The sequence below is a fragment of the Chlamydotis macqueenii genome, chromosome 1 (assembly GCF_036417535.1).
Source record: "Chlamydotis macqueenii isolate bChlMac1 chromosome 1, bChlMac1.mat, whole genome shotgun sequence".
Taxonomy (NCBI): domain Eukaryota; kingdom Metazoa; phylum Chordata; class Aves; order Otidiformes; family Otididae; genus Chlamydotis; species Chlamydotis macqueenii.
The window spans coordinates 214,737,978-214,763,595 of record NC_141556.1 but is presented as its reverse complement, the minus strand read 5'-3'; the positions used below and the strand labels follow the sequence as shown (position 1 = coordinate 214,763,595).

The 25,618-nt window shown below is 66.2% G+C and overlaps 1 protein-coding gene across 3 annotated transcripts in view; it reads left to right on the top strand.

Moving 5' to 3' along the window:
* PDE2A (phosphodiesterase 2A) overlaps positions 1-25,618 on the top strand; it is a 41,401-nt gene that overhangs the window by 1,341 nt on the left and 14,442 nt on the right. For 2 of the 3 annotated variants that reach the window (XM_086739821.1, XM_086739820.1), the window contains exons 2-3: positions 15,274-15,334; positions 25,290-25,379. In XM_086739821.1, the coding sequence (XP_086595947.1) occupies positions 15,274-15,334; positions 25,290-25,379 (151 nt within the window). Of the gene's footprint in view, positions 1-15,273; positions 15,335-16,055; positions 16,114-25,289; positions 25,380-25,618 lie in introns of those variants that run through there. The other variant, XM_086739822.1, reaches the window with a different exon arrangement.

Below are 25,618 nucleotides of genomic sequence, written 5' to 3'. Positions count from 1 at the left end.
CGCCTCGCCGCGCGGGGACCTGCCCAGGAGCAGCTTCGGGTCTCCTGGAGCGGCCGCCTTAGGGGGTCACGGGACCACCGGGGTGCGGGGGAAGCTGCTGCTCGCTCCCACCCCAAGCCCCTCAGCGTTTCCCTCCGGCATCACCGGGTTTTCACCCCTTGGCGAGGTGACCGCGGGTGAGAAGCGTGCCCCTCTCTAGAAAATCGCCCCCGACGTCTCTCCTGCCTGCACGTGGCGTGGGGCTCGGAGCCGGCAGCGCCGAGCTGCTGGTCCCCCTACGCCGCCGTGGGTGCGGGGTCCAGCCCCCTCAGCATCCTTCCCTCCTCGCCAAGCTCTCCCAGTTCGTTCCCTGCGCTTTGTTCCCCACCGAGATCCTTCCGTGTGGCCACCGCAGCCCGTGCCTGCGTCCTGTTCTTCGAGCAAAACAAGCAAAGGTCTTGAAATGCCGCGCCGGCCCCGCGTTTCCTCCGGCTCCGCTGCCTCGCGGCCGCTCTTTAATGGCTTTTCAGAGAGGCAGACGCCATCGAAACTTCGTGCAGCCCCCCGGCGTAGGAGACGCGGGAACGGCGAGCAGAGATGCTTCCCCCTTGTTTACCCAGGACATAACCTGGTGTCCTTCCGAGGAGACGTTCATCCCCGTTCCCGTCCACCCCACGGGATGGACGGAGGTGGGAAAGCTTCCCAAGAGCGGGTGTCCCCGCTTTGACGCCGGCTCGGCTCACATGCTGCCGGCGGATCTCGGCGACGCCGGGGATGCTGCGCGGGGCCCGCAATCCGTCGGTGGGCCGCGTCTCCCACGCGCGCGGCCGACGAGCTCCGATTTATCACAGGGGAGCGTCGGGTGGCGGCCAGCCGAGTGCCATTTTGCATTATCCAGGTCACGTTTTAACCCATTTCCTCCGCTTTTATTTTTTTCTTTTTTTTTCCCTCCCCAGCGGGAAGCGCGTTCCCGGGCGGGCGGCTCCCGACCCGGTTAGCGGCGGGTGGGATGCCGGGGTGCCGGGAGCGGCTGCGCTGACAGCTGCGAGAAAAGCAGCCGAGCTCTGCGGGTTGAAAACAGCGGAGGAGGAGACGAGGCCGTGAACATCCCTGCAGGGAAGGACCCGGCTCAGCGGAGGCTGGCGAGAGGTCAGGTTCTTCCTTCGGGAAGCAGAAAGCCCGGAGCAGGCGCGGGGAACGCGTCAAGCAGCCAAGTGTCACCAACGCTGACGGCGTCGGTGCCAGGCGCGTGACGGCGGGGGGGACGGCGGCTGCAGCTGGGGCGAGCGGCTGCGTCCCGCCGAGGCTGAGGAAGAGGAAGGGCCCGGTGTCCCGCCGGGGGACAAAGACGGTCCTTATCCGCGTAGGGACGCGTTAGCGCCGGTTATTCCAGGGCGATGCCGGTACCCGGGGAGCGGCGCCGGCCGGGACGTGGAGGGCACAAGCTGCCCGGCGCAGCGTTTCGGTCATCTGTCAGAGGTGTCTGAGCGCTTGCAAAGCTGCCGAGCCCGCGCCGAAGCGCTGTGGAAAATACCGAGCCATCCGGCGCGGCCGGGGCCGGCTCTGCGTCCCGCCGGGCACCCTGCTCCTCCATCGCGCGTGAGGTTCTCCGGGCTTTTCCGAAGCCTCAGGCTCTTCACGCCTCTGCTTGTCGCGCAGCCCGCTGCCCGGCGGGGTCAACTGGGAGATGTGCGGGGCGTTTCGGCATCGCCCACCCGCGCGGGCGCCTCGCCCCAGGAGCTCGGAGGTGCCTGGCGGAGAGGATGGAGGGGAAACTCCCGGCTGCCAGCTTCCCGGTGCCGTGCCCCCGCGCATCCCCCCGCGCCCCGGAGAACCGCACCGCTCCGTCGCCTCTGGGAAGGCGAGCATCCACCCGGGGCGGGATGCAGGATTCCCCAGGGGGGCAGCGACGGATGCAAGCGACCCTTTCTGGGAATCCCTCCTGCCTCCCCCTTTCCTCCGAATCCCCCCGCTCCCCGCTTTCGCTTTTGTCTCTTTTTCCCGGCTCCCACGTGGCTTCGCCGAACGCCGCGCTGGGCTGCGGCCAGAAACGCAAGCGAGGCCCGGAGCTGCCTGGGACTTTCTTCCGTGAAAGGCCGAGCTGTCCGCGTTAATGGATGGAGGCCCGTCTTGGAGGGGGGAGCGAGGGGGATGGAGCGTGCCGGGAGACGCTTTGTCTGCCGCCGCCGTTCCGTCCGCGCGTTGGGCGACGGAGAGCGGACTGGAGCGCAGGCAACGGGGCGGCTTTCGTGGTGACCACCCCAAGATTTGCGGTTTGGGAAGGGTCGGAGCCCGGGTTGGGGGTCCGCGGCTGGTCGTCGGGCAGCGCGTTTCCAGACGACGGTGGTTCGCGATGCCGCAGCATCCCCGGGCAGCGGGGACGTGTCCCCAAACCTTGTCACCCGTGCGCATCCGGCGCAGCGGCCCGAGCCTTTTGGCTCAGAAATGTCCCCGAGGGGGGTGGTTATTTGGCGGCAGCGCCCCTCGGTCCTGCTCCCGTCCCCAAATCCCGTGCCCAGGCCTGGCCCAGCCCTGCCCGCAGCGCCGGCTCGGAGAGCCGGGGGGGAAGGGCTGGTGGGAGCGTTTTGGGTGGGCTCAAGCCTTCCGGGCCGTTCTCGGTTGTGTTTTCTGTGAAAAACCCAAGGGAAAAAGGAGCAGGTTTTGGCCGGGGTAGGCCCGAAAATATTTCGGCTGTCTCCCCCCCCGGCTCTGCCATCGCTTCCCGGTTCCTCGTGAGCGCGCACGTTTCAGCGGGGTGACTCAGAAGGCACCCGGGAGCTATTTTTAACGGGTGTTTGAAAGGCTGAAGATCGACGGGCGGCTTTTTTTATTCCTCCCCCCTCCTCCTCTCTTTCCTTGAGCCGAGCGTTCCCGTCCCGCAGCCAGGACGGATCCGCGGCCCCGGCCTTGAGCCGGTGTTTGGCCGGAGGGACACGAGCAGCAGGTGCTGCTTTGTTTTTCCTTGCTCTTCAAAAAAAAAATACAGCTTTTTCCCATTTTTTTTTTAACGACTGATCCAGCCAGGCCCACGGCAGCGTCCTTCCCGCGTGGAAAACCAGCAGGCGGAAGCCGTGCAGCCCTGTAAATACGAAATCGTTGCCGGCTCCGGCAAATCTTTAATCTCCCGGCGCGAGCAGGGCGATGGCGCATCCCCTGATGGCTTTATTATCGCGCGCTGCGGGCAGGAGGTCGCTGCCGGAGGAGCTCCGGGGTCCCGGGCGCGATGGTGGTGGGGAGCTGCGGGACACGCGGACCACCCCCCGTGCCGGCCCCCCGGTCCTTCTGCAGCGCCCCGGGGCCGGGGGGAATTGGGGGGGGGGGGATGCGCGGGGCGGGGGGTCTGGCGCAGGGCGGGTGGGCTTGGCCTCCCTCCGGCTGCTGCGGGGCGAGGGCTAGGGCTAGGACTAAGGTTAGAGCTGAGATTAGGGTCAGGGCTAGGGCAAGGGCTAGGACTAAGGTTGGTCAGGGCTAGAGCAAGGGCTAGGACTAAGGTTAGTCAGGGCTAGGGCTAGGGCGAGGACTAGAGCTAGGTTTATGGCTAGGGCTAAGGTTAGGACTACGGCTAGGATTAAGGGTAGAGTTAAGGTTAGATTTAGGACTAAGGCTAACATTAGGGTTAGGACTAGGGCTGGGACTGAGGTTTAGGGCTAGAGCTGAGGCTAGGACTAGGTTTAGGGCTAGGGCTAGGGCTAAAGTTAGGACTGTGGCTAGAGTTAAGGTTAGGGTTAGGTTTAGGCCTAGGGCTAAGGTTAGGGTTAGGATCAGGGCTCAGGTTATGGTCAGGGCTAGGGCTAGGGCCAAGGTTTCAGGCTAGGGCTGAGGTTTAGGGCTAGGGGTAGGGCCAGGGCTGAGGCTAGGGCTAGGTTTACAGCTAGGACTAGGGCTAGGGCTAGATTTAGGGCTAGGGCTAGAGTTAAGGTTAGGGCTAAGGTTCGGGTTAGGACTAGGGCTAAGGTTAGGGTTAGGACTAGGACTAGGGTTAGGGCTAGGTTTAGGGCAAGGGCTAGAGTTAAGGTTAGGGCTAGGGCTAGGGCTGGGTTTAAGGCTAGGGCTGAGATTTAGGGCCAGGGCTAGAGCTAGGACCAAGGTTTAGGGCTAGGGCTGAGGCTAGGGCTGGGTTTAAGGCCAGGGCTAGAGTTAGAGTTAGGGCTAGAGTTAGGACTATGGCTAGGGTTACGGTCAGAGCTAAGGTTAGGTTTACGCCTCGGGCTAAGATTAGGGTTAGGATTTGGGCTAAAGCTATGGTCAGGGCTAGGGCTAGGGCTGAGGTTTTGGGCTAGAGTTAGGTTTAGGGCTAGAGCTAGGTTTAGGGCTAGGGTTTGGTCTAGGGCTAGAGTTAGGACTATGGCTAGGATTAGGGCTAGAGCTAAGGTTAGGGTTTAGGCCTCGGGCTGAGGTTAGAGTTCCGATGAAGGTTAGGCCTAGAGCTAGGACTAGGGTGAATCTCCCAAAACCTGAGTGTTTTGCTAAAGCCTGAGCCAGGAGTGCCGGCGCCGGGCTGGGGACGCGGTGCCGCAGTGTCGGGGCGTGAGGGGCGCAGCGAGCCCTGGGGTCATCAGACGCCGCGGTGACGGCCACCAGCGCCTGCGCCATCTCCTCGGCCCCTCGCTGGGGACCGGCGCCGAAGGATGCGATGTCTCCGAGCCTGGCCCGCGGCGTCCGCACCCGCATCCCCCCACGCGCGGGACGGCGGCGGGGTTGGGGACGGCTGCTGGTGGCCCGCCGAGGGAGGGGGTCTCCCAGTTAGGGATGGGAAAAAAGCCAGGAAAGGGAAAAAACCAGCAAGCGGCGCTGGGAGGATAACGAACGCAGGCTAAACCACCACCTCCGGCTTCTTGTAATTTTTTTTTCCTTTCTCCCCGGTTATCGACGAAACCTGCTAATTGAAAACTGAGCTGGCAGCGTCTGCAGCGCCGCGTTTATCCAAGGACAATTCCCAGGGGATGCAGGCTAACCGTGCGTTTCCGCCCTTCGCGCCCCGCTGTGACGCCGGGGGGGCTGCGGCGCGGGCACGGCTCCCTCGGGGGGGGGGGCGGCGGGTGGCCTCGCGTGGGGGTCCTGGCGTCCCCCCCCCAACCCCCCACTTTGCCGGGGGGCTCGGGGATGCCCTGCTGCTCCCAGCCAGCCGGGTCCTGGCGTCTTGGGCTGCGGCGCAGCGGGGACGGGGATTTGCGGGTGGGCAGGGCTGCCGTGCAACGGGGGGTTGCAGCCTTGCAGGGCTGTGGTGCAACGGGGACGGGGATTTGCAGGTTGCAGGGATGTTGTGCAACAGGGATTTGCAGGTTGCAGGGATGCCGTGCAGTGGGGATTGGCAGCCGTGCAGGGAAGCCGTGCAGTGGGGATTGGCAGGTCACAGGGATGCCGTGCAACGAGGATGGGGATTTGCAGGTTGCAGGGATGCCGTGCAGTGGGGATTTGCAGGTTGCAGGGATGCCGTGCAATGGGGATTTGCAGGTTGCAGGGATGCTGTGCAATGGGGATGGGGATTTGCAGGTTGCAGGGATGCCGTGCATTAGGGATTTGCAGGCTGGCAGGGCTGTCATGCAGCGAGGAAGTGGATTTGCAGACTTGCAGGACAGCCGTGCAACGGGGATTTGCATGCTGGCAGGGCTGATGTGCAACGGGGACGGGGATTTGCAGCCTTGCAGGGATGCTGTGCAATAAAGATGGGGATGGCGGCCTGATAGGGCTGCCGTGCAACAGGGATGGGGATTTGCAGCCTTGCAGGGATGCCGTGCAGTGGGGATGGGGATTTGCAGGGCTGCCACGCAATGAGGATTTGCAGGCCTGCAGGGCTGTCGTGCAACGGGGATGAGGATTTGCAGGCTTGGAGGGCTGCCACGGAGTGTGGATAAGGATTTGCCCATTTACAGAACTGCCATGCAACAGGGATGGGGATTTGCGGGCTGGCAGGGCTGCCGTGCAGTGGAGACAGGGATTGGCAGGGATGCCGTGCAGTGGGGATTTGCAGCCGTGCAGGGATGCCGTGCAGTGGGGATTGGCAGCCATGCAGGGATGCCGTGCAGTGGGGATTTGCAGCCGTGCAGGGATGCCGTGCAGTGGGGATTTGCAGCCGTGCAGGGATGCCGTGCGGTGGGGATTGGCAGCCGTGCAGGGATGCCGTGCGGTGGGGATTGGCAGGTTGCAGGGATGCCGTGCGGTGGGGATTTGCAGCCGTGCAGGGATGCCGTGCAGTGGGGATTTGCAGCCGTGCAGGGATGCCGTGCAGTGGGGATTGGCAGGTTGCAGGGATGCCGTGCGGTGGGGATTTGCAGCCGTGCAGGGATGCCGTGCAGTGGGGATTTGCAGCCTTGCAGGGATGCCGTGCGGTGGGGATTGGCAGGTTGCAGGGATGCCGTGCGGTGGGGATTGGCAGGTTGCAGGGATTGCCGTGCAGCGGGGATTTGCAGGCTGGCAGTGCTGCCGTGCAATAGGGAAGGGGATTTGCAGCCGTGCAGCGCTGCCAGCTCTCCATCCCCGTCGGCCAGCGCTGGCCCGCATTCCCGCGGCTCCCGGGAGCCCGGCGAGCTGCACTTTCCACCCGGCACGCGTGCAAACACGGCTCGGCCCCTCCCGCACGCTTCCCCGGGCGCCCAGGGCTCCCGGCCTCCGCTGAGCAAATAAAATCGCGCCCGGCAGAGCTCCCGTGACGCCGCTGCCCGTCCCCGCCACGCTCTAGCCGGCTGCCGCGTCCCCGCGTGCCATCCCGGTAACGCGTAGGCCCGGAATGTCCCGGAGCTGACGACGGCTCCTGGTGAAACACGCGGCCGGCCCTCCCCGCCGGCGCCACGGCCGCGCCGAGCCCCACGGCACCCCGCACCGGGACGCGCCCGGCCAAATCCAGGATGGGGCCTTCAGTCCTGGCGCCGGTGGCACGCGAGCGGTTTTCCGTCACCGCGTGACACAAAATGGAAGACGAAACGGGGAAGACGGGACCGTCCTCGTCCCCTGCGTCACGCGCGGCGAGGGCGTTACGGCCGTGCACCGCGGTCGCCGTTGTCACCTCCCGTGGGGACGCCGGCTCTCGCCCCACCACGGACGTCGGTGGCGCCGGGGCCGGGCCGCCCTGCGTGTTCCGGCGTCACTCGCGCGCTTACGGGCCGCCGAGAGCTGTAATTACAGCCAGGCTTTAATTAGCGTAATTGCGTTTCTGCACAAATAAAACATTTGGCGTGGTTAATTCCTCGCCGGCAGCGCCAAACCCGGGGGCTTTTCCCCCCACCTGGGTGGCTGGGAGCGGTGTTGGGATTACTGGGATGCGGCACTGGGCTTACTGGGCCACTGAACTGGGCTTACTGGGGCACAGTGCTGGAATTGCTGAGGACGTGGCACTGGGGCTTGCTCGGACATGGCACTGGGCTTACTGGGGCACCATACTGGGCTTACTGGGATGCAGCACTGGGATTTCTAGGATGCAACACTGGACTCACTGGAACATGGCACTGGGCTCACTGGGACACTGTACTGGACTCAGTGGGATGCAGCACTGGGTTTAGTGGGGCACAGCACTGGGTTTACTGGGGCTCTGTATTGGGCTTGCTGGGACATGGCACTGGCTTTACTGGGGCACAGTACTGGGATTTCTGGGATGCAGCACTGGGCTTGCTGGCATATGGCACTTAGTTTACTGCGGCACTATACTGGGCTTACTGGGATGCAGCACTGGGCTTGCTGGGGCACTGTACTGGGCTCGGTGAGATGCAGTACTGGAGTTTCTGGAATGCAGCACTGGGCTTACTGGGGCATGGCACTGGGCTCGCTGGGACGCTGTACTGGGCTCAATAGGATGCAGCACTGAGTTTGCTGGGACGCTGCACTGGGCTTGCTGGGGCACTGTACTGGGCTTGCTGGGACATGGCACTGGGTTTCCTGGGGCACCATACTGGGCTTGTGGAGACATGGCACTGGGCTTACTGGGGCACAGTACTGGGATTTCTGGGACACAGCACTGGGCTTGCTGGGGCTCTGTACTGGGATTTCTGGGAGACGGCACTGGGTTTGCTGGGACACGGCACTGGGTTTCCTGGGACACGGCACTGGGTTTCCTGGGGCACCATACTGGACTTACTGGGATGCGGCAGTGGGCTTACTGGGATGCAGTGGGTGCCAGGCCTGGCCCTCGGAGCCGTGCTGGCCGGCGCGGGAGTGGGGAAAATGGGGAAATGGCCGATGCCGGTGCGCCTGCAGAATGGCCTTGGCATTAGGGAAAAAAAAAAAAAACGGAAAAAAGGGGAAAAAAGAGAAAAATGCCATTTTTCTGGAGCCGCAACCGAACGCGATTATGTAACGAGCGCTCAATTACCGAGCGAGCATGAGTCATTAGCGCAGCTCCACAACAGGCGCCGCGTATTTTTAGCGCGAACGCCCCGTGCTGCGCCCGCGGCAACCCTGGCCCCCGCCCGGGCTGGGTCACCCCCACCCCGAGGTGCCGCGTCCCGTTCCCTAGGGATCCTATCCGATGAGGCGTTCCCGAGGGAGCGGGGAGGTGATGGAGCCCCATCCTGGGGTGCTGGGGGTGGGCTGGGGATCCGGGCTCAGAGCATCCCTGGGATCGGGGCTCAGAGAATTCCCGGGATCAGGGCTCAGAGCATCCCTGGGATCAGGGCTCAGAGCATCCCAGGATAACGGCTCAGAGCATCCCTGGGATCAGGGCTCAGAGAATTCCTGGGATCAGGGCTCAGAGCATCCCTGGGATCAGGGCTCAGAGCATCCCTGGGATCAGGGCTCAGAGAATCCCTGGGATCAGGGCTCAGAGAATTCCTGGGATCAGGGCTCAGAGCATCCCTGGGATCAGGGCTCAGAGAATCCCTGGGATCAGGGCTCAGAGAATTCCTGGGATCAGGGCTGAGAGCATCCCTGGGATCAGGGCTCAGAGAATTCCTGGGGTCAGGGCTCAGAGCATCCCTGGGATCAGGGCTCAGAGAATTCCTGGGATCAGGGCTCAGAGCATCCCTGGGATCAGGGCTCAGAGAATCCCTGGGATCAGGGCTCAGAGAATTCCTGGGATCAGGGCTCAGAGCATCCCTGGATCAGGGCTCAGAGAATCCCTGGGATCAGGGCTCAGAGAATTCCTGGGATCAGGGCTGAGAGCATCCCTGGGATCAGGGCTCAGAGAATTCCTGGGGTCAGGGCTCAGAGCATCCCTGGGATCAGGGCTCAGAGAATTCCTGGGATCAGGGCTCAGAGCATCCCTGGGATCAGGGCTCAGAGAATCCCAGGATCAGGGCTCAGAGCATCCCAGGATCAGGCTCAGAGCATCCCTAGGCCAGGCTCAGACCATCCCTGACGGAAGCGCTGGCACCACTCCGCTCTCCTTTTGCGAATCCCGTGGGATGAGGATGCGGACGCGGGGCCAGTGACCCCTCACCATCCCGCCAAACGTCCCTTGGAGCCTCCGGAGCCGATGGCCAGCGCTCCGACATCCCCGTCCCCAGCCGGGATGCGTCCGACGGCCCCGCGTCGCGCGTCTGGAGCGGGGCCAGCGCGGAACGCCGCCGCCCGTGACGCTTTTATCGACTCCGGCAATAAATTCCCGTCCTCCGTATGCTTGGGTCGCTCGGGGGCTTCCTTATTGCTCCTGGGCCACCTGGATCCGGCGGGATCGGTGCCGCGCTAACGAGCGGCGGAAGCGAGCGTGCTGCCCGCCTGGCTTGTTTATTTTTCGCCTGGAATGCGCCAGAAGTGAAATTTTAGGGTGATAAAAGGGAATTTAAAAAACAAAAAAAACCACGGCGAAACCCAAGAGCCGTTTGCTCCGGGGGAAACTGAGGCACGCGGGGGCTGGGGGCAGGATCGGGCCCAAAGCTGCGCTCTCCGGGGTCCCGGCGTGTTTGGGGCTCGGGGTGCCGGGGGGTCCCGGGTTCGCGCCGTGCCTTGGTTTCCCCGCCGGCGTCCCCGGTTCGCGCCGTGCCTCGGTTTCCCCCGCCGGCGCGTGCCTTCGCCGGGCGCTGCTGGGCAGCGGGGGGGGGCGGCGGTGGGGGTGGGTGCGAACACGGCGCCGCGTGGGCTGCGGAGAGGGGGGCGTGCGAGCGGGGCGGCGGGGAGGCTGCGCATCACCACCCCCGTGCGCCTGCGCGCCCCACGCCCGCGCAAACACGGCCACCCACGCGTGTGTCTGTGCCTGCACCACCTGCAGGCACCCCCGTCCCTGCACCCCCCTGTGCCCTCGCACGAGCACACCCTGCGTGTGCACAAACCCCCTCGCGCGTGCGCCCCCATCCTTGCGCGCCCACGTGCACATGCACAAGCTCATCCTGCGTGTGCACAAACCCCCTCGCACGTGCACCCCATCCTTGCACGCCCACGTGCACATGCACAAGCACACCCTGCGTGTGCACAAACCCCCTCGCACGTGCACCCCATCCTTGCGCGCCCACGTGCACATGCACAAGCACACCCTGCGTGTGCACAAACCCCCTCGCACGTGCGCCCCCACGTGCACATGCACAAGCACATCCTGCGTGTGCACAAACCCCCTCGCACGTGCACCCCATCCTTGCGCACCCACATGCACATGCACAAGCACATCCTGCGTGCTTCCCGTGTGCACACACCCCCTCGTGCGTGCCCCCCATCCTTACACACCCACGAGCACAGGCACAGGCACACCTTGCGTGCACACCCATGTGCAGAAACCCCCTCGCACGTGCACCCCATCCTTGCACACCCATGTGCCCACCCAGCACACTCCCATGCATCTCTGTGTGTCCAACCCCCCCCGTGCACGCACCCTCAGCCTTGCACACCCATGCAAGCACGCACAAGCACACCATGTGTGCATCTTTGTGTGCGCAAACCCTCTGTGCATGCACCCCCATCCTTGCACACCCACGTGCACACGCACAGGCACACCCTGCGTGCATCCCTGTGTGCACAAATCCCTGCGTGCATGCACCCCCATCCTTGCACACCCATACGCACGTGCACGAGTATCCTACCATGCATCCCCCATGCATGCACCCCCATCCTTGCACATCCCATGCGCACGTTCACGAGCACGCTACCATGCATCCCCCATGCATCCACCCCCATCCTTGCACACCCATGCACACACGCACACGTGCACAAGCACACCATTTGTGCATCCCCGTGTGCACAAAACCGCCCATGCACGCGCTCCCATCCTTGCACCCCCACGTGCACACTCACAGACAGGCAAGCGCGTCCTGCGTGCATCCCCGTGTGCACAAACCCTCTCATGCATGCACTCCCATCCTTGCACACGCATGTGCACATGCACAAGCGCAACCAGCGTGCATCTCCATGTGCACAAACCCCCGTGCACGCGCGCCCATCCTTGCACCCCCGTGTGCACGCTCACACACACACACGAGCACATCCTGCACGCACACCCCCCCCCCTCCATCCCTGCGCGCCGCCGTGCACGCGTGCGCGCGACGGGAGCCATTGGCTCCATGCGCATCCCCGTCGCCCGCCTGCACCCGCGCATCCTCGTGCCGCCCCGCGCCTCGCGTCCCCGCGCAGCCCCAAGGCACGTGTCCCCCCCCTTTTTTCGTGAGAGAAGGGTTAATATTTACCAGCCCGCGTGAACTTCGCTCCCTTCCAGGTCGGAAACTGGGAGCGATGAAAAAAAAAACCCAGCGGGATGGGAAAGTGGGGGAATCGCGCCGGGAATCGCGGCCCTTTGCCAAAGTTGGGGACCCCGGGCCTTGATTTGGGGGGTTTGGTTTTGGCGGCCCGCTCGGGGCGATGGGGGCGCTGAGCCCGCCTCTGCTGTCGGGGTTTTTGGGGGTTTTTTCCCCACCCAGAGCGGCTCCCCACGCCGGCAGTGGCTGTTTTCCAACCCAAAACGTGCGTGGTGGCATCTCAGCTGCCCGGGGACCGGAGCAGGGGGGCACCGGGCCCGAAATGTCAGGGTCGGCAGGGCCGGATCGGGGTCCTGGGTACCGCGAGGATGCTCAGATGGGGTGATGCCACCCGCCGGGGCCCCATCCCTGCCCTTCACCCACCCCGACCCCCAGGGGTGCCACCACCCAGAGTGAGGTGCCCATCACCCTGTGCCACCACCCAAGACAAGCTCCCTGTCACCCTGTGCCACCACCCAGGGCGAGGTGCCCATCACCCTGTGCCACCACCCAAGACAAGCTCCCTGTCACCCTGTGCCACCACCCGGGGTGAGGTGCCCATCACCCTGTGCCACCACCCAGGGGGAGATGCCAATCACCCCGTGCCACCACCCAAGATGAGGTGCCCATCATTCTGTGCCATCACCTGGGGCGAGGTGCCCGTCACCCTGTGCCACCACCCAGAGTGAGATGCCCATCGCCCTGTGCCACCACCCGGGATGAGGTGCCTGTCGCTCTGTGCCATCACCTGGGGCGAGGTGCCCGTCACCCTGTGCCACCACCCAGGGGGAGATGCCAATCACCCCGTGCCACCACCCGGGATGAGGTGCCTGTCGCTCTGTGCCATCACCTGGGGCGGGGTGCCCATCGCCCTGTGCCACCACCCAAGACAAGCTCCCTGTCACCCTGTGCCACCACCCGGGGTGAGGTGCCCATCACCCTGTGCCACCACCTAGGGCAAGGTGTCCAGGACCCTGTGCCACCACCCAGAGTGAGGCGCCCGTCACCCTGTGCCGTTGCCCAAGGCGAGGTGCCCGTCACCATTCTACCATTCTGTGTGCCACCACCCAAGATGAGCTCCCTGTCACCCTGTGCCCCCCCCCAGGACAAGGTCCCGTCACCCTGTGCCACCACCCGCGGCGAGGTGCCCCGTGTCCCCCCACCCGCAGATCCCCGCACGGTGCCAGCGCCTCCCCAGGGCCGGGGACCCACGGGGCGAGGCGGGGGCCGCTGTGCCCACCCGGGACACGACCCCCCCCCCCACCCCCTGCCCGCGGCGGCCGCTCCCGCGTGGGTGTCCCGGGCTGGGCCCCTCGGGGTGGTCACGGTGGCCACGGCCACTAGATGGCCCTGCGGGTCCGCTGGCCACGCTGACCCCTCCCACGGGCCGCGGGCACCGCCCGGGGCTGCGGGGTGCGGGATGTGGGGTGCGGGGTGCGGGGTGTGGAGAGTGGGGTGCAGGGTGTGGGGTGCGGGGAGTGAGGTCTGGGGAGTGGGGTGCAGAGAGTGGGGAGTGGGGTGCAGGGTGTGGGGTGGGGGAAGCCGGGTGTTGGGGCGCAGGTTGGAGGGTGCAGCACGCAGGGTGTGGGTGCAGCGTGCAAGGTGCAGCGTGTGGGTGACACGCAGGGCTTGGGTGGTCCCACAGCCCGTCCGGCTGACGGGGAGATGGGCCGGGGGGGTTCGGAGGCAGAGGAGGAGGCCTTCCTCCCTGGGGCGTTTGCACGGGGCCGCTTTGCTCGAGCGGTTTGCACGAGGCAGTTTGCACGGGGCCGTTTGCACGAGGCAGTTTGCACGGGGTGGTCCTCACGGGGGAATTTGCAGAGGGGCATTTGCACGAGGCACTTTGCACGGGCCATTTGCACAGGTAGCGCAAACCATTTGCACGGGGCCGTTTGCACAGGCCATTTGCACGGGGCATTTGCACAGGGCCGTTTGCACAGGCCATTTGCACGGGGCATTTGCACAGGGCCGTTTGCACGGGGCCGTTTGCACGGGGCATTTGCACAGGGCCGTTTGCACGGGGCCGTTTGCACGGGGCATTTGCACGGGCCGCTTGCGGTCAGGCAGGTCGCGTGGAGGATTTGCACAGGCTGTTCGCACGGGGCGTTCGCACGGGCAGCTTGCACGGGGCCGTTTGCACGGGGCGCTTGCGCAGACCATTTGCACGGGGAAGCTGGCACAGGCAGTGCACGCCGTTTGCACGGAGCCGTTTGCACGGAAGGCCTTCGTCCCCCGGCCTGCCTCCTCCTCCTCCCCCTCCCGAGGGGGCCAGTTGGGCCAGTCACTCCCATTCTGCCATTTTTGACCTCACATTTCCCTCGATGGCGCCTCACTCTCCCCCCGCCCCCCCCCGCGGCGGCCGTGTCACACGCGTCCCCCTCCCCAAACTCTCGCACTGGACACCGCCGAAGCCCCCCCACCCCCGATCTCTTTGGGGTGGGGTCCCCGAATCGTCGCCCCCGGGGTCGGGGGGTGGAGGATCCCTTTACGGGTCAGGCTGGGCGGACGGGAGCGAGACCCCCCCTCCAAAATCCCAGCGCTTGGCCCTGGGAATGGGTGGGAGAATGGGGGGAGAGCAGACTGGGGGGAGACCCCCACCCAAGAAGGGGAAGGGGGGCGTTAGTGGGGGGAGGTCCCCCAGAGCCGTGGGGGCCAGAGCCGGTACCTGCCCCATAGGGGAGCACTGCCAGCCCCCTGCCCCATAGCGGGAGCGCTCCCACCCCATGCCGGGGACCCCTCCCCACACTGAGGACCCCCAACCCTGGGACTCCCCCACCCCAGGACCCCCGGCTCGACCCCCCCACCCCGACGCCCTCCCCACACCGACCCCTGCCCCACCCTGGGATCCTCGCCTGCTCCCGGCCCCCCCGGACTCCAAGACCCCGAGATCCTCACTCTGACCCCCTCCCCACCCCAGGACCCCCACCCCGACCCTCTCCCCACACCAAGGACCCTCACCCTGACCCCTACCCCACACCGGAGCCCCCAGCCCCACACCAGGGAGCGATACCCCATACTGGAGCCCCCCTGCCCCACATCATGACCCCCCCGCCAAATCCCCCCCACACTCGGGACCCCCTTGCCCCAGCACCCCCACCACGACCACCTCCCCACACCGAGGACCCGGACCCCTGCCCCACGCTGGAGCCCCTTGTCCCGATCCCCGCCCCACACCACGGAGCGATACCCCGACCCCCTCCCCACGCCGACCCCCTCCCCACACCGAGGACCCTCACCCCGACCCCCTTCTCACCCTGGGACCCCCGCCCCGCCCCTCACCGCGCCCTGATCCCTGCCCCAGCCCGCCCCCCCCCCCCCAGCTTGCTCCCAGCCCCCCGAAAACCCCTCATCCCCGGTCCCCCGCCCCACACCAGGGAGCGATACCCCGACCCCAACCCCGCCCCGCCCCCCTCCTCACCCCGGGACCCCCCCACCCCAAGACTCCCATCCTGACCCCCTCTCCACATCGGCGCCCCCCTGCCCCACACCACGGAGCGATGCCCCCGCCCCCACCCCTAACCCCACCCCACTCTGACCCCCCCGCCCCCTCCCCCCCGCAGCAGGTGCGGGGCGCGGGGCGGGGCGGGGAGCGGCGGGGCCGGCAGCCGGTAGCCGGGAGCCGGGAGCCCCTGCCCGGGGGCGGGGAGCCGGGAGCCGGGATGGTGCCGGGGCTGCGGCCTCTCCTCACCGCGCTGCTCCGCTTTTTCAGGCGGGGCCCGCAGCTGCCGCTCAAGGGGGAGGACGCCGTGCCCGCCTCCGAGGCGCTACAGGTAGGGGCGGCGGGACCCCCACCCAAAACACGCCCCACGCGTGGCTCCACGCTGCCTTCCCAGCCGGGACCCCCTGTCCCCACCGCCTGCATTCCCACCCGGGACCCCTAACCCACCTTTCCTCCCACCCAGGACCCCTAACTCACCATCTCCTCTCCCACCCGGGACCCGTAATCCTCTTTCTCTCCCACCCGAGACCCCAAATCCACTTCCCCTTCCGACCCGGGACCCCCATCCCAACCACTCCCCCCACCGCTCGAGACCCCAAATCCACTTCCCTTCCCACCCGAGACCCCTAACCCACCTCCCTTCCCACTCGAGACCCCCACCTCCACCATCTCCCCTCCCACCTGGGACCCCTAAACCTCCTCCCCTCCCACCGGAGACCCCTAATCCACCTCCACTCCCCACCGGAGACCCCTAATCCACCTCCCTCCCACCCGGGACCCCCATCCCAGCCGCTGCCCTCCCACTCCCGCTCCCACTCGAGACCCCCCATCCCCACCACCTCCCCCCCCCAACCCAGCGACAAGCTCCTGCCCGATGGGGAAACTGAGGCACGGAGGAGCGTGGGAGCTTGGGGACCCCCTGGGCTCCGTGTGTCGTGTCGTTCCCCCCCCCCCCCAGCCACGCAGGAAGGAGGCGGCGGGTGGGGACTGGGGGGGGCGCGGATCCCGGCGGGCCGGAGGAAATGGGTTGGACCGGGTGGGCGGCCCCGATCCCCACCCGGGTCCCGATCCCGGCCCCGCAGCCGCACCATGGGCACCCTCCAGGATTCCGTAAGCGACCCCCCGAGTGGGGGGGGGGGGGTCCCGTGGGAATGGGGGTTTGGGGGGGGGTCCCGTGCGTGCTGAGGGCTCGCGGCTTGGCAATGCGGGGTCCCGTGGGTCTGGCGGTGCCGGGGTTGGGGTCCCCGCTCCTCCGCGTGTGGGGCCAGTCCTGCCCCCCGGGGACGGGGTGACCCCCCCGTGTCCCCTCCACCCCTCGTGGCGCCAGTTGCACATTTTGGGGGAGGGCGCAGGCTGCGCCCCAGCATGCGGCTGGAAAAAATTGGGGGGGTTTAAAATTTTTTTTTTCGGCTCTTGTGCCTTCGAATGCGCCTGAATTTGGGAGCGGGCAGCTTGGAGGGGTTCACCCGTCTCACCGTCCACGCGTCCTGGAACCCCCGACCCGCGCGCCCGAGGCTTTTTGGGTGTCCCCCCCCCCACCTCAGCCCTGCTCCGACACGGAGGGGTGCGCTGAGCCCCCCGCCCTGGGAAGGGGGATGGGGTGCAGTTTGGGGACACCCGGCGCGGGGACGAGGTGTGTGACTCCTCACCGAGCGAGCGGCCCCCTGCGCCGTGGGGGGGTCCCTAGGACCCCGCTTTGGGCCCGGACCCCCCCACTGGGGTGGCTCCGAGGGGGGGGGGGGGGACACACATGCGTGACGGGGCAGAGCCGCCCCCCCGGCCGTCCCCGGGGGCGAAGGGGTGTGACCGAGGACACGCGTGAGGGATGGGTGGCGGGGGACGGGACCCCCCCCCCCCGCTCCGTTGTGCCCCAGCCCGGGGTGGGCGAGGACCAGTTCACCCCCCCCTCCCCACCCAAAATTCTCCGGGATCCCAGTGCCCTGGGTGCTGGCGGCATTTGGGACCCCCATCCCCGACGTGGGGGGGGGGGCTATAGGAGGCTGTAGGGGGCTATATAGCGCCTGGGGGGTGTATTGCCCCCCCCCCCCCGCCCCCGCTGTGGGGTGAGGCTGAAGATGTCTGCGCCTCCTCTCCCTCGCCGATGCCATTACCCGCTGGCCGGCCCCATCACTCAAACCCTAATTAACAACGTGTCGGCGGCCTGGCGCGGCAGGAAGGAGCTGGGGGGGGGGGCATGGATGGCGGGGGGCCCACGCCATGCCCAGGGTCTCGAGTGGGGGGGGGGAGGGGCTCCCACGCTCTCCACCCCACCCCCGATGTGCCAGAGGGGTCGGAGGCTGCCCCTGCCTCAGTTTCCCCGCTCGTTCGTCCGGGGCGGTGGTGGCGCGGAGGGTGGGGGGGGACACCCACGCCCACCCACCCCCACCCGTGGCGGGCGGCGTGGGGCCCCGCGCGTGCGGGCGTGCGTCCCGGCAGCGTTTCCTCCGGCGCATCGGCGGGGGCAATAAAAAGGGAGGAAAAGGGCCGCGGCGCGCAATATGGCGGGGGCGCGTCTTTCCTTTTCGGCTTCCTTCCCCCCACCCCACCCCCGCCCAGCGGGACCCCCAGACCCGGGTGGGGTGGGGTGAGTGGGGTGGGTGCACCCCGAGGGTCCCCGCCGGCAAAAAGCACTTCCTGCACGGCTGCCCCACGGAGCAAGGATGGGCCCACGGCGCGTGCCCTGGCACGGCTTTTTGGGGGGGCCGTGGGGTTCGGGCCGTGGGTCCTGGACCTCTCGTGCCCCATGGCGTCACGTCAGGCTCGTGGCCGCGAGGCCAGAGCCTGGTTGGGGTGTGGGTGCTCCAGGGATGGAGGAGATGGGGTGTGGGTGCTCCTGGTGCATCCCAGGGTGGAGGAGCTGGGATGAGGGTGCTCCAGGGATGGAGGAGCTGGGGCGTGGGTGCTCCTGGAATCAAAAAGCAGGGATGAGGGTGCTCCAGGGATGGAGGAGCCAGGGTCTGGGTGCTCCTGGGATGGAGGAGTGGGGATGTGTGTGCATCCCAGGGTGGAGGAGCCAGGGTGTGGGTGCTCCTGGGGTGGAGGAGCTGGGATGTGGGTTCTCCTGGTGCATCCCAGGGATGGAGGAGCTGGGGCGTGGGTGCTCCTGGAATCAAAAAGCAGGGATGTGGGTGCTCCAGGGATGGAGGAGCCAGGGTCTGGGTGCTCCTGGGATGGAGGAGCGGAGATGTGGGTGCTCCTGGGATAGAGGAACTAGGACATGGGTGCTCCAGGGATGGAAGAGCTGGGATGTGGGTGCTGCTGGTGCATCCCAGGGATGGAAAAGCAGGGATGTGGGTGCTCCAGGGATGGAGGCACCAGGGTCTGGGTGCTCCTGGTGCATCCCAGGGATGGAGGAGCCAGGGTCTGGGTGCTCCTGGTGCATCCCAGGGATGGAGGAGCCGGGGCGTGGGTGTTCCGGGGATGGAGGGGCCAGGGTGTGGGTGCATCCTGGGGATGGAAAAGCAGGGGTGTGGGTGCTCCAAGGATGGAGGAGCCAGGGTGTGGGTGCTCCAGGGATGGAGGAGTTGGGGCGTGGGTGCTTCTGGAATCAAAAAGCAGGGATGTGGGTGCTCCAGGGATGGCGGCACCAGGGTCTGGGTGCTCCTGGTGCATCCCAGGGATGGAGGAGCCGGGGTCTGGGTGCTCCTGGTGCATCCCAGGGATGGAGGAGCCGGGGCGTGGGTGTTCCGGGGATGGAGGGGCCAGGGCGTGGGTGCTCTAGCGATGGAGGAGCTGGGCCGTGGGCGCAGAGCCGGGCGGGGGGCAGGCGGCACTGGGTGGGGGTTTGCGCTCTGGTGTTCGCTGGACGGGAGGAATTCCTCGCGCCGGGTCCGGCATTGCAGCATCGTCCTCGCCGCAGCCGCACCGCGGCTTTTTTGGAGCCGTGCTGAGACATTTGGCGGGGAGGTGACGGGTGAACCTGGGTGTCACCTGGGTCCTCCCCCACCCCGAGCATCCCCAGCTGCGGAAAGGCTCATCCCTCCCCAAAACGGGACTCGTTTAACGGGTGGGTTTGGGCTTCCCCTGGCCGTGCCTCAGTTTCCCCGTCTGAGTAGCGAGACCCCTGCGCTTCACACGGAGCGGGGGGTAACCAAACCCTTTTAAATTCGGAACATAAAGGGGTCCCCGCGGGGAGGGGGCTGCGCGGGGCCCCGCTCCGGGCGCTGCCGCAGACGGAATTCCACCCCCAGCTGCAGATGGCCGGGAATTCAATTTTCCTCCATTTATTGGAGGCTGAGAAATGAGCTCCCCCAGCGCCGCGCAGATCCCGGCCGCGCCGCGGGACGTGGGGTGGGGGCGAGCGTGGGGGCTGAGCGGGGTCTGTGTCCCCCTCCCCACCACAGGACGTGGGGTGGGGGCGAGTGTGGGGGCTGAGTGGGGTCCGTGCCCCCCTCCCCGCCGCAGGACATGGGGTGGGGGCGAGCGTGGGGGCTGAGCGGGGTCCGTGCCCCCCTCCCCGCCGCAGGACATGGGGTGGGGGCGAGCGTGGGGGCTGAGCGGGGTCCGTGCCCCCCTCCCCGCCGCAGGACATGGGGTGGGGGTGAGTGTGGGGGCTGAGCAGGGTCCGTGTCCCCCTCCCCACCACGGGGCGTGGGGTGGGGGCTGAGCGGGGTCCGTGCCCCCCTCCCCATTACAGGACGTGGGGTGGGGGCTGAGCGGGGTCCGTGTCCCCCTCCCCACTACGGGACGTGGGGTGGGGGCGAGCGTGGGGGCTGAGCGGGGTCTGTGTCCCCCTCCCCACCACGGGGCGTGGGGTGGGGGCTGAGCGGGGTCCGTGTCCCCCTCCCCACTACGGGACGTGGGGTGGGGGCGAGCGTGGGGGCTGAGCGGGGTCTGTGTCCCCCTCCCCACCACAGGACGTGGGGTGGGGGCTGAGCGGGGTCCATGTCCCCCTCCCCGCCGCAGGACATGGGGTGGGGGTGAGCGTGGGGGCTGAGCGGGGTCCGTGCCCCCCTCCCCACTACGAGACGTGGGGTGGGGGCTGAGCGGGGTCTGTGTCCCCCTCCCCACCACGGGACGTGGGGTGGGGCTGAGCGGGGTCTGTGTCCCCGCCGCGGGACGTGGGGTGGGGGCGAGCGCCGAGGGGCTGAGCGGGGTCCGTGGCCGTGGATTCCCACTCCCCCCCATTCCCTTCCCCCCAAAACCCCAACTCCTTCCCTCCCCGGCGCTCGGGACCCCCAGCTCTTCTCCCCAGGCCGGGGGGGCGGCGAGTTTGGCCGGGGGTGGCCGTTCCCAAAGGGCCGCGATGTTCTCCGGGACGGGAAATCCTCGCCGAGGCCGCGGCCGCCGTTTGTCCCGCTCCGCGAAGGGACATCAACAGGAAGCGACCTTGACCCCGGCCCCGGTCCCTCGACCCCGAGTGGGGCGAGGCCGGGAGGCGGCGGGGGACGAGGTGGGGAGCGGCCCCCGGGCCCTCCGCTTTGGGGGAGGGGGGTGGCGGAGCTTGGGAAGTGGGCTCGGGAAGTGGAAAGTGCCCCGCGCGGAGCCACCGGGGAGCGTGGGGTCACCTCGGCGCGGTCTGGGCAAGTGTCCCGTGCAAACGCCTCGTGCGAATGCCTCGTGCAAGTAGCATAGTGCAAATGCCTCGTGTGAATGCCTCGTGCAAATGCCTCGTGCAAGTAGCATAGTGCAAATGCCTCGTGTAAATAGCATAGTGTAAATGCCTCGTGTAAATGCCTCGTGCAAATGCCTCGTGCAAGTAGCATAGTGCAAACGCCTCGTGTAAATGCCTCGTGCAATCCAACCTCATGTAAATGCCTCGTGCAAATGTCCCGTGCAAATAGCATAGTGCAAACGCCTCATGCAAATAGCATAGTGCAAACGCCTCGTGTGAATGCCTCGTGCAAGTAGCATAGTGCAAACGCCTCGTGTGAATGCCTCGTGCAAATGTCCTGTGCAAGTAGCATAGTGCAAACGCCTCGTGCAAGTAGCATAGTGCAATCCAACCTCATGTAAATGCCTCGTGCAAATGCCTCGTGCAAGTAGCATAGTGCAAACGCCTCATGTAAATGCCTAGTGCAATCCAACCTCGTGCAAATGCCTCGTGCAAATAGCATAGTGCAAACCAACCTCGTGTAAATGCCTCGTGCAAATGTCCCGTGAAAATAGCATAGTGCAAACCGCCTCGTGCAAATAGCATAGTGCAATCCAACCTCGTGCAAACGCCTCGTGCAAATGTCCCGTGCAAATAGCATAGTGCAAATGCCTCGTGCAAGTGTCCCGTGCAAACCACCTTGTGCGAATGCCTCGTGCAAATAGCACAGTGCAAACCAACCTCGTGTCAATGTCCCGTGCAAATAGCACAGTGCAAATGTCCCGTGCAAACTGCCCCGTGCAAATGCCTCGTGCAAACCACGCCATGCAAATAGCCCCGTGCAAGCCACCCTGTGCCAATTCCCCATGCAAATGATTTGCACTGCCCACGCAAGCCGCCCCGTGCGAACGGCCTGGGCAAACCGCTCGTGCAAGTGCCCCGTGCAAAAGGCTTGTGCAAATCCTAGTGATATCAAGTGGTCTGTGCAAACGGCCCCGTGCAAACCAACCCCAGCTGGATTCCCACCCGACTGGGGAAACTGAGGCAGGCGCGGGCGTGCAGGGCTCCCAGCGTGCTTTTTTTTTTAAAAAAATTATTATTATTTTGATTTTTTTTTTCTTTTTCCAAGTGGCCAATCCCACAGCTATGCATCCCCGGCGCGGATGCCGGGAAGGCCGTGCGCCCGGGGCTCCGCTGCAGCAGCACCCGCGGCGAAGGAGCGCGGGGAGGCAGGAGATCTCCCAGAGGTGTTCCCTTCCCGTCGGCGCTCGTTATCCCCCATAACAGACCGGGTAATTAAGGCGCTACCTCGGGTTCCAGGTTGCTGCTGCCTCATTAAATTAAAACAATGCAATTTGGGATGGAAACCAGGCCCGGGCGGCGATGGATGGCTTCCCGGCCGCGCTCAGGCGGCTTTTCTCCATCCGGCCGGCCTTTCCCCGCGCCGTGCCTCAGTTTCCCTGCGCCGTGCCTCAGTTTCCTGACACCGTGCCTCAGTTTCCCTGTGCCGTGCCTCGGTTTCCCCGCACCGTGCCTCAGTTTCCCTGCACCGTGCTTCAGTTTCCCCGCGCCGTGCTTCAGTTTCCTTGTGCCGTGCCTCAGTTTCCCAACACCGTGCCTCAGTTTCCCTGCACCGTGCCTCAGTTTCCCAACACCGTGCCTCAGTTTCCCTGCATTGTGCCTCAGTTTCCCTGCGCCGTGCCTCAGTTTCCCAACACCGTGCCTCAGTTTCCTGACACCGTGCCTCAGTTTCCCTGCGCCGTGCCTCAGTTTCCCCACACCGTGCCTCAGTTTTCCTGCGCCGTGCCTCAGTTTCCCTGCGCCGTGCCTCAGTTTCCCCGCGCCGTGTCTCAGTTTCCCCGCGCCGTGCCTCAGTTTCCCCGCGCCGTGTCTCAGTTTCCCTGTGCCGTGCCTCAGTTTCCCTGCACCGTGCCTCAGTTTCCCTGCGCCGTGCCTCAGTTTCCTGACACCGTGTCTCAGTTTCCCAACACCGTGTCTCAGTTTCCCTGCGCCGTGCCTCAGTTTCCCCGCACCGTGCCTCAGTTTCCCTGCACCGTGCCTCAGTTTCCCCGCGCCGTGCCTCAGTTTCCCCTTGGAGACCCCGCATCCCGGTGCGGGATCCGGTTCTCTGCCGGCTGCGGGAGCGGGGATCCGGCGCTGGAAATCCCCGTGCGGCGCGGGAAGCGCCGTTACGGCCAGAAAGGGGCCGGGCCGGTGGCCAGCGGCGCGGGCTGGCTCCTGGCCCAGAGCGGCGTCCTGGCTGCGGCGTTCCCGGTGCCGGGGGAGAGGGGAATGGGGGAAACTGGCGCTGCGGGGGGGGGAGCGGAACAAGAGGATGAGTGGGATGAGTGGGTGAATGGGGTAACTGGGACGAGTGGGACGAGTGGGTGAATGGGGTAACTGGGACGAGTGGGAGGATGGGTGAATGGGATAACTGGGATGAGTGGGATGAGTGCGTGAATGGGATAACTGGGACGAGTGGGATGAGTGGGTGAATGGGGTAACTGGGACGAGTGGGATGAGTGGGTGAATGGGGTAACTGGGATGAGTGGAAGGAGTGGGTGAATGGGATAACTGGGACGAGTGGGACGAGTGGGTGAATGGGGTAACTGGGACGAGTGGGATGAGTGGGTGAGTGGGGTAACTGGGACGAGTGGGAGGATGGGTGAATGGGATAACTGGGATGAGTGGGATGAGTGCGTGAATGGGATAACTGGGATGAGTGGGATGAGTGCGTGAATGGGATAACTGGGACGAGTGGGATGAGTGGGTGAATGGGGTAACTGGGACGAGTGGGATGAGTGGGTGAATGGGGTAACTGGGATGAGTGGAAGGAGTGGGTGAATGGGATAACTGGGACGAGTGGGATGAGTGGGTGAATGGGGTAACTGGGACGAGTGGGATGAGTGGGTGAATGGGATAACTGGGACGAGCGGGAGGGTGGGTGAATGGGATAACTGGGATGAGTGGAAGGAGCGGGTGAATGGGATAACTGGGACGAGCGGGAGGAGCGGGTGAATGGGGTAACTGGGATGAGTGGAAGGAGCGGGTGAATGGGATAACTGGGATGAGCGGGATGAGTGGGACAAGTGGGATGAGCAGGACGGGCGGGATGGGTGAGATGGGTGGGCAAGTGGGATGAGCAGGAAGAATGGGATGAGCAGGATAACTGGGATGAGTGGGACCAGTAGGTTGAGCGGGAAGAAGGGGTGAGTGGGACAAGTGGGACGAGTGGGATGAGCGGGACGGGCGGCGCAGCTCGGATGAGCGGGACGAGCGGAATGCCGGGGATGAGCGGGACGAGCGGAATGCCGTACCCGGCCCAGCCGTGCTCCCCCCGGCACGGGGGTGGCACGGGGGGAATTTGTTATTTTTATTTTCGCTCCCGCAGCTTTTTCCACCCCGCTCCGGGGCCGCGCCCGCGTTCCTGACCGCGTCCCGGCGTCCAGCTGCCGCCCGTCCGTCCCCGCGCCCGGCGTGCCGCCGCCCTTTGCCGCGACCCCGGGGGTCCCGCGCCGGTTGGGTGGGCCCCGCGTCCCCCCGCGTCCCCCCCCGACGGCGGGGCCCGGCTGTATTCTACAGTGCACGTGTCTCCAGTGTGAGTAAGCGACCGGAGACGCGGCTCTGTCGGAATAACAACCGGAGCCGATGTCTTCGCCCGGATCCGGCCCCGGATGCGCCCCGTTCCCGGGGTGACCCCGGCGTGGCGCGGGGGGCCGCTCGTGGCTGCTGGCACCCGGAGCCGGCCCGGGCCGAAGGAAGAGCAAATCCGGGCGCCGTTCCGGATCCCGCCGTTCCCGTCACGAGTTCGCCAGTTCTCAGAGGAGCTTTGCGCCCTACGCGTGCCCCGGGGGTGGGCAGCGGGGACGGATCCGGGCCGACCCCCCTGTTCGTGGGGCGGAACGGGCGCCGACTCAAATATTTAAGGGTTGGGCAACCAGGTTGGCTGCCCCGCTAGCCCGGGCGGCACGGGTGGGAGCTCAGCCGGACCGGGAGCGTTGGAAAGGGCTGGGGGGGAGGAGGGAAGCGGCAGCGCATGGAGGGAGGCGGGGGGGTTGGTGTGGCTAGTGCAGGCGCTGGCGTGGCTAGCAGCAGGTGGCGGCGTGGCTAGTGCAGGGATTGACACGGCCAGCGCAGGGGCTGGCACGGATAGCGCTAGGGGTGGTGTGGCTAGTGCAGGCATTGCTGTGGCAAGTGCAGGCATTGGGGTGGCTAGTGCAGGCATTGCTGTGGCTGGCACTGGGGGTGGTGTGGCTAGCGATGGGGGTGATGTGGCTAGCGCAGGCACTGGGGTGGCTAGTGCGAGCATTGCTGTGGCTAGTGCAGGCATTGCTGTGGCTGGCACTGGGGGTGGTGTGGCTAGTGCTGAGGGTGGTGTGGCTAGTGCAGGCACTGGGGTGGCTAGTGCGGGCATTGGGGTGGCTAGTGCAGGCATTGCTGTGGCTGGCACTGGGGGTGGTGTGGCTAGTGCTGAGGGTGGTGTGGCTAGTGCAGGCATCGACATGGCTAGCGCAGGGGTTCACCTGGCTAGTGCTGCTATTGGCGTGGCTAGCACTGGGGGTGATGTGGCTAGCGCAGGCACTGGGTTGGCTAGTGCAGCCATCAGCGTGGCTAGCTTGGCCGTGGGCTGTCGGACCACCGTCCCGCAGCCTCCGCTCCCTGCGGGTCCCAGTGCTCCCAGTGGGGGAGCGGGGGGACGGGGGGGGGTGTCCCCCCCCCGAGGCCGGTGCCACCCGCTGCGCTCTCTCCGCAGGACGCCCTGCTCCGCCTGGGGGCCGTGCTGGACGCCGCCCGCCTGCGGGACGCCCTGCGCCAGGCCCTGCTCGCCCTGCTGCCCAGAGTGGTAGGTGGGGCGAGCCGGCGGTGGATTCTCTGCTGGCTGATATGAGGTTGAGCCCGGGGTGGGCCCCGTGTCACCAGTCCCCTGGTTGCCACCAGGAGCTGCGGAGCCCTTGGTGGCCCTTGGGGGGGTGGTGGTGGCCCTTGGGGGGGTGGCGGTGGCCCTGGGGTGCGCGCAGGTGTGTATGGTGGCTGCGTGTGCATGCGTGTGCACGACTGCGTGTGTGAGAGTGCATGTGGGGG